At 41.8% G+C, this 7029-nt stretch overlaps 1 protein-coding gene across 1 annotated transcript; it reads right to left on the bottom strand.

Moving 5' to 3' along the window:
- Positions 1 to 1642: 1642 nt before the first annotated feature.
- On the bottom strand, positions 1643 to 5642 carry LOC104954717 (kelch domain-containing protein 10; the record flags this gene model as incomplete). The annotated part of the gene is made up of 8 exons (XM_010781897.1): positions 1643 to 3586; positions 4017 to 4156; positions 4292 to 4339; positions 4420 to 4486; positions 4644 to 4728; positions 4821 to 4969; positions 5078 to 5232; positions 5324 to 5642. Coding segments are annotated over 8 exons (1173 nt in total), but the record flags the coding sequence as incomplete, so codon positions are not given.
- Positions 5643 to 7029: the final 1387 nt, after the last annotated feature.

Genomic DNA, 7029 nt, shown 5'->3' with positions numbered 1-7029 from the left:
CTGTAGCGAGTAAAACTCTAACACAGAAAAGACCTGTCTATGCTGCCCCAGAACGCCTCGTTGGAGATTTCTCTTTTTCCATTGTTTACTTCCTGAGTATAGTGACATAAACGGGCATAGTGACGTAACTCCTCACACACACACACTCACTCAGGCTTATCTTTTCTCAGCTGCGGCTCTGCGGATTTCTTAGCCTGAACTCAGCCTGAGTCTCACTGTCTCGCAGACCCCACGCAGCAACCAGGAAACAACACCTATTACAGCTCACACTGTCTGCTCCTCGAGCCTCAAAGGGCGGAGCAGCGAGCCCCGCAACGTCCCGCCAACACGGCACCCAGACCCCACGCAGCATTCTCATCTGTTTGTCATTACTGGTGTCATTTTCTGGTTGCTAACAAACGCCATTGTAACACATCAGAGCACAGTGGGCTCAAGCACAGTAATGTGTGGTAGTTCAATGTCATTTTACTCATGTATTAACATAGTATGTGTAACATGTATAAGCCTAGTCCATACCATTGTTAATTTAGCCATTATAAAAATAAGTATCAAATAACTTGTATATTTTTGGTCCACAGCCTTGAAGTGGGCAGTTGCATTGCTGTGCAGGTGTGCATGATTCAGATTCCACTGCTCATTCTCTTCAATGCCTTCTACGTAAGTTCCCCGTAATTAATACCTCTGTACATAATGAAGTAGTTTCAATCCTGCAGCAGCAAACCTTTTATTTTCACCCAGGATGTGGGATTTGTGCTGGTGTTCAGTGATATTCACCTCTGGGCCAGCATCTTCAGTGTCATTCTGGTCAATTACATCTTCATGGATGGAAAGTGTGACTACTTTCAGGGTGAGTCATATTTCTAAGATTCCTCCACATCAGAAATAAACAGCAGCAGTTCACACTGACCACATTCATTGGATTTTTCAGCAAAAGAACAAGTACACAATCAGTCATATCTAACTTCTAAAGCATGCATCGTCATGAGGAAGCAGAAAAAGAGGATGTGTGGACGTAATTTTATTTTATTTTTGATAAAAGGTTTTTGATGAAGTATGTTTGTTTTGCAGGCACTGCTCTGGTGGTGGTCTACCTCATCCTTCTGGCTCTTTACTTCTTTGCTCCTTCTCCACGCTCTTGTTGATCAAAGTCTCCAACATTCCCAGTGGATCCAGCGCCTCAAAAGATGGACAAATATTTGGATTGAGATTTTGAAATTGCACAGTAAAGCTGTAGGTGAATAGCTGTGAGCTATTTGTCAATATATGATATTGAAATGGTGTTTTGGATGCTGGAACATATTTCCCGTCCTGGCAATGTTAAAGAAATCTGTGAATCTGTAGTAATTATTTTTGCCTCTGGTATGTAATATGCTGTTTATAAAGAATATAATAAATGCAACAATTTATAAAACATGAAATAAAAATATTTGTATCTTCAGTACCAACGTCCTTTTGTTTTTACGAAATAAGTTATTTAACATTTGGCACTAGTATGTCCAAATAACAGGACACAGTACATGCCTGTTATAGCTTAGATTAAATATGTTTTCTATGGCTGGACATGGCAACATTAACTCGTGCAAAACCTAGAACAACATATTTCTCATCATGCTTATGTTCAGTGAAGCAACGGGAACCGAGGTTCAGAGAGCTATTCACAGAACCTTTTATTGACAGTACTCACAACATTCATACAAGCCTACTGTACAACATTTTAGTGGTCACCTTTAAAGCTACTTCCTAAAGTAAAGGTTTGATGTTTATAAAAAAAAGCAGGTCATAACATCATGCACAGAGCAGTGAGTTATGCAGAAGGAAAATAAAGGGCAAGGGAAAGAAGAGCAGGCAGATCAAACGTCTCATCCTGGGCCTCTCCTTATCTCTTAGCACTCATCACTTTGTTCAAGTTGCAACATCATCCGGCATCTGATCAAATCATGAGTTAAACATAGCAACTGTAATGAACTCAGTCACTTGACAGGCCCAATGTGATGCATCCTGAAGTCTACTAGCTCTGGCCATTAACAGCTAAATCAAAGCCTCTGCATCCTTTAAACAGGATCCAAAATCACTATTTTTCACAGAGTGATTTTATGTAAATGATCACTGTTTCAATGTTCACTAACTTTTTAACAAACTATTGCATGCCTACACAGATCTTTTACTGCCAATATTTCAGCCTCATTCAAGTTTGAAAAAGGCACTGCAGTATAACAAATGTTTGAGCTTGCTTCTAAATCAACCCTTCTGCAAAACAGTATCAACAGAGAGGGAGTAATAGTGAGCAGAGTTAAGTCTTTATTTGATAAAAGCATTTAGAATTAAGTTTAAAGAGCACCAAATTCACAGTGATGTGTTGCATGGTTTGGTGTACAAATGAGAGCTGCAAGGAAACGGGGTGAAATTCTTTTGAACTTTTTTGCAGATGGTTTTTCCAACTAGGCTGTATGATGGAGAGATCTGGAAACACAAGGCTCAGACATCGGCAAACCCTGCATTCACCCTTTCACAAACTAAGAGCATACAGTGTTCCTAACTTACAACATCTTGACCATGACCATTTCCAAGGCATACCATAACTTTAAAATCAAAATAAATGTTTTTCCTTCCCTTTAGACAAACACAGGTTTTAATAGATTTTCATACCATAAAGATATAACAAATAAAAAGGCTGCCTGGTAGGTTGCAAACACATTTAAAAATCTAAAACAACGTCAGCCGAAATGAAAATCATACATGAGACTTGAATTCAATTGGCTAAACATTTGCATGGTCTTTAGCAAAACCACTGGCTGCCACTTATTGACTGAAGGTGAGCTGCTTATAGGATCTATAAAAAAAAAAAGAAGAGGAAAATGTCCACAAGTATGTAAAACAAAGTGCAAACAGCGATACCGGGTGACGAGAAGACCCCCAGGAAAACTGATTTAGTCCAAATAAATACACATGCATTCGTCCTTTGCACAGAATTCTTAAAAGTACTAGAGTAGGCAGATTTGTTTTATAATGGGGGGGCAGTCGTTGAAGACAAGACGTGGCAAGATAATCCGGGTGTCACAGGTTGGAGGTTGAGGAGCAGGATTTCATGTTTAGCTTGACCCAAAGGCATCATGTAAGGAACCGTGGTGGCTGGGGGGATGGAGTAAAATCCATTCAACATTCCATATTTATTTTCTTTATTATCACTAAAACTGCGAAAGAAATAAGAACAAAAAAAAAGGCATCCGATTGTTTTTGGTTTTAAGGCGGGGCTACGTTAGGCGGGGGAAGGAGCGGGCATTTCCCCAGAATTTAGCTCTGAATCAAATGCTGTGCTCTGTCCGACTTTGTCTCCTCCCAGTCCGTCCATTTATTTGTCCGTCCTCTACTGTGTGGCCTATTTCAAGCGCTCAATGAGTTCCTGTGTGAGGCCCAGGTTGAGCAGCTGCATTGTGGGTAGTGAAGTCAGATGGGGAAAGGACTTGAGAAGCTTCTCCCAGCAGAGCTCCAGCAGGCTGGGCCCAGCCAGCCAGATCTTAAACAGAGAGCCAGTTCTCTTGTTCTCATGGATGTTCACCACACCACCGTGGATGTACATACAGCCAGCCTAGGGAGGGAAGGAGAAATATTATATATCTACTAGAGATAATACCTTTAGGTTCTGAGATGCCCCTTTGGAGTGTGACTGACAATTATTTCAGTTCGTTTTGTGCAGTTAAAACATTGAAAAAGTTTAAATATAGGCTCATTAAATACCATCTGATAGAAAGTACAGTATTTCTCAGTCACTCACATTTCCTGTCATTTTGCTTTGATTACAGAACTTAAAATACTTTATCTAGTAGGAAGTTTGACAAACATTAAGGGATTTGTTCTCAGCATTTAAAAGGAATTTCATGGCTTACATTACTTTTATCAACATTTATCACACTTCTCTTCACTTCGTCTAAATGAAGAGGATTGAGTAACCGTGTTCCCCTCAAACTGCGGCTCATTATTTGAACATGAATGCGTAGACTAAAGACTGGTGTACTAACTGGAGTGACAGCAGCACAGTGGAAGTAGGCGGGCTCAGGCATCACTGCTGGTAGTTTACTCCACTCGAAAGTCTGCAGGTTGATCTTCCACAGATCAGATAATATCAATTCCCCGTTGTAGCCTCCACAGATAAATACATCTACAACAGAGAAAAAAGAACTGTCAGACACCGTTGTACTACCAAAACACTTACACATACGCGGATGTGATATCAAATGGCGGAATGACAGAAGTAGGATTTTTATCAGATGATATTGGTTGCAGAGTTGCTCACCGTTTCGAATTTGTACACAGCTATGGCACCTCCTGGGAGCAGGATACCCTGTCAGAAGCACAGACACTTTTAGAATGGCTTTTATGGGAGAACAAAAACTGGCTCAGTTTATAGTACGGAATACAGACCTATTTTGTCCTGAGGTTTAGTTGTAATCTCCTCCCAGGAATTTGTCTCCAGATTGTAAGCATGTATCTATTAAACAGACACAATAATTACTGTGAGGCAAAGGGAGTGTTAACATGGATTTGTGTACAAAATGAAATGGTAACAAACAGTGATAAGCATTTTGAATTCTGGCTGGCACACAGTGAAATGTGTTTGGTAAGTTATACCCTTATTGATGTTGTACCTTGTCCAGAGGGTAAGATGTCCAGGAAGTTCCTCCTCCTAGAATGTAGATCCTCTGTCCGTCATGTGCTATTTCATGCCTGTACCTGTAACAAATACAACAGCGTGTCATGGAGATTTACTTACATCTCTAGCTATGTTTGATCCTTCAGCACATTCAGGGGTCATGTAGACTTACCGTTCCTCAGGTAGGTCGTCTGGAGGGTTGTTGGGCTTGAGATGAATCCACTCCCTGGTGGTCAGGTCCAGCCTGTGCAGATCTGTGCTGTAGATGTAGCCCGTTGTCCCCCCAAATACGTACAGAAAGCCATTTATAATAACCATTGCCTGAAGGAGGAAAGATATAAACAAACCTCAGTCTCTACAATATTTCAAATCCCTACTTTTAAATTTGAACCAGAGTTAATCACATGGCAGGGTGATTTATGAGGTTACCTGTCCATATATTCTGTTGGGCTTCTTTCCCCGACAGTTGAGCAGTGACCACCGCTTGTACTTCACGTTACAAACATGTACGTCGTTGCCATTATTTTCACCAAAGGGGATCCCGGTGCCGCCAAACACCAGGAGGTTGTTTCCGTGCAAAACAGCTAAAGCAACACAGGAACACCAATCTCAATTTTAAACATTTTGGAACAGAAAACTTGATTGTGTTTTTGTAATGTTCAAACAATGTTTCACCTGACATGGACGCCAGCTCTGTTGGCATATAGCCGTCTGTTTGGATCTGCTGCCAGCAGCCCGTGGCAAAGTGGTACCTCCACAGCTCCCTGAACAGGGGGTAGTCTTCATTCTCTGAACCTCCTGACTCATCGTAGTCAGGGTTGTACCCTCCAAACACATAAAGGTTTGTGTTGTCGGCAACACAGCGATGCCCACTGCGGGCAGGGGGAGTGCGGTGGCCTGGAGAGGGAGGAATATATTTTAATGAGGAGAGTGACAGAGGTACCAGACAGTTGGCTAAACATCCGCACAAAAAGATACGAGAAAAAAACTGAAATACAAGTTAGTTTAACTAAGTTAATATCTCTATTTGCACTAACTAAATAACATAAAATGACCTGAGGAATGTTTAATGGAGGCATGGTCGAAAAGCACAGATACAAATTTAACACAACAAAAGTTATACTTAGTTTTCTTATTTATGTCTGAAACCTAATAAAATATTCCTGAATCGCAGCAGACCATGATTAACTGCAACACTTCTATCATTACATTACATTAGATTGGCAGATGGTTTTGTCCAAAAGACAACAAGGGCAACAAACTCTAGAGCGAAATCTGTTCAGAAATCTTAAGCACAACTGTTCAAAAATAAACAGCTAAGTGTTCAGACAGCTATACATGACTAAATACCTAGAGTTAGTGTTTCATTCACTTTTGACATGTGAGACGAGCACAAACCTCTACCAACGTAGCTGGAAGACAGAGGGGGGGAAAGGCTGCTCCTTTGGGCCACATTTGTCAGTGGTTAGAGGTCTGTTAGAACTATTCATTTCTAGAACTGCTACTCTGTAAAAACTAATAACCTAGGTAATTTTGGAGTAGTCATTCCTAGAAGTCTACTGGATTCAGGTCTGTTCTGCCATCCGCAGTGGGCATCCCCTGCAAAGGTTCGAATGTGTTATACAAACAATTACTTGCTCGACAAAATACGTTTGTCTTTTTTGTTTTCCTGCGATGATGGTTCTTCAGGACTGCTTCTTAAGGCCCAGATACACCGGCCAGTCACCTGAGAAGTCGCCGACGCCGACACCGACTGTTGCGTCGCCGGACTCTCCTGCGTATTTGCCGACTTCGCGCACTGGAACACACCGCAAATCCGAGCCGAGCACGTATGAACTGCGTATACGTGAGTGGCAATAACTCTCCTTACCAGCAGGCGGCGGTAGTGTCTATTCATCATTCAAAAGAGGCAACAACCGGAACAACCGGACGACAGAGAAGAAGAACTGGCTCCGTGATATAAACAAACAACAAATAGCGTTTTTCTTTCCATTTTCACTCTCGTCCATTGAAAACATGAACGAACAGGAGCTCTATAAACCGATGAGGTGAAATAGCCGTCCGTGTGTGTTCCATCTTCCATTTTAAATCATTTATTTACTTCCCTCACTTCCGTTAACGCTTCTCATGCACTAATTCGCTAGCTGAACAGCCAATCAGTGTTATCCCTTTATCCGACTTCCGGTGATGTTCCCTACGCCGATTCAAGCAAAAAAGGCGTCAGGTCGGCAGAAAAGACCCGACGGTGCGGCGCACACCACTCCGAATAGGGCGTGGCCACGCTCATGTTCGGCCCGACTCCCATTGACTGCCTATTTCGGGCCGGTGTATCTGGGCCTTAAGGAAGAGGCAGATTTTTTCCGGCTGCATACTTTCAAATT

Source organism: Notothenia coriiceps, unplaced genomic scaffold, assembly GCF_000735185.1.
Source record: "Notothenia coriiceps isolate Sejong01 unplaced genomic scaffold, NC01 NC01_scaffold00023654, whole genome shotgun sequence".
Taxonomy (NCBI): domain Eukaryota; kingdom Metazoa; phylum Chordata; class Actinopteri; order Perciformes; family Nototheniidae; genus Notothenia; species Notothenia coriiceps.
The sequence above is the reverse complement of the archived record's forward strand: the minus strand, read 5'-3'. Positions and strand labels throughout refer to the sequence as shown.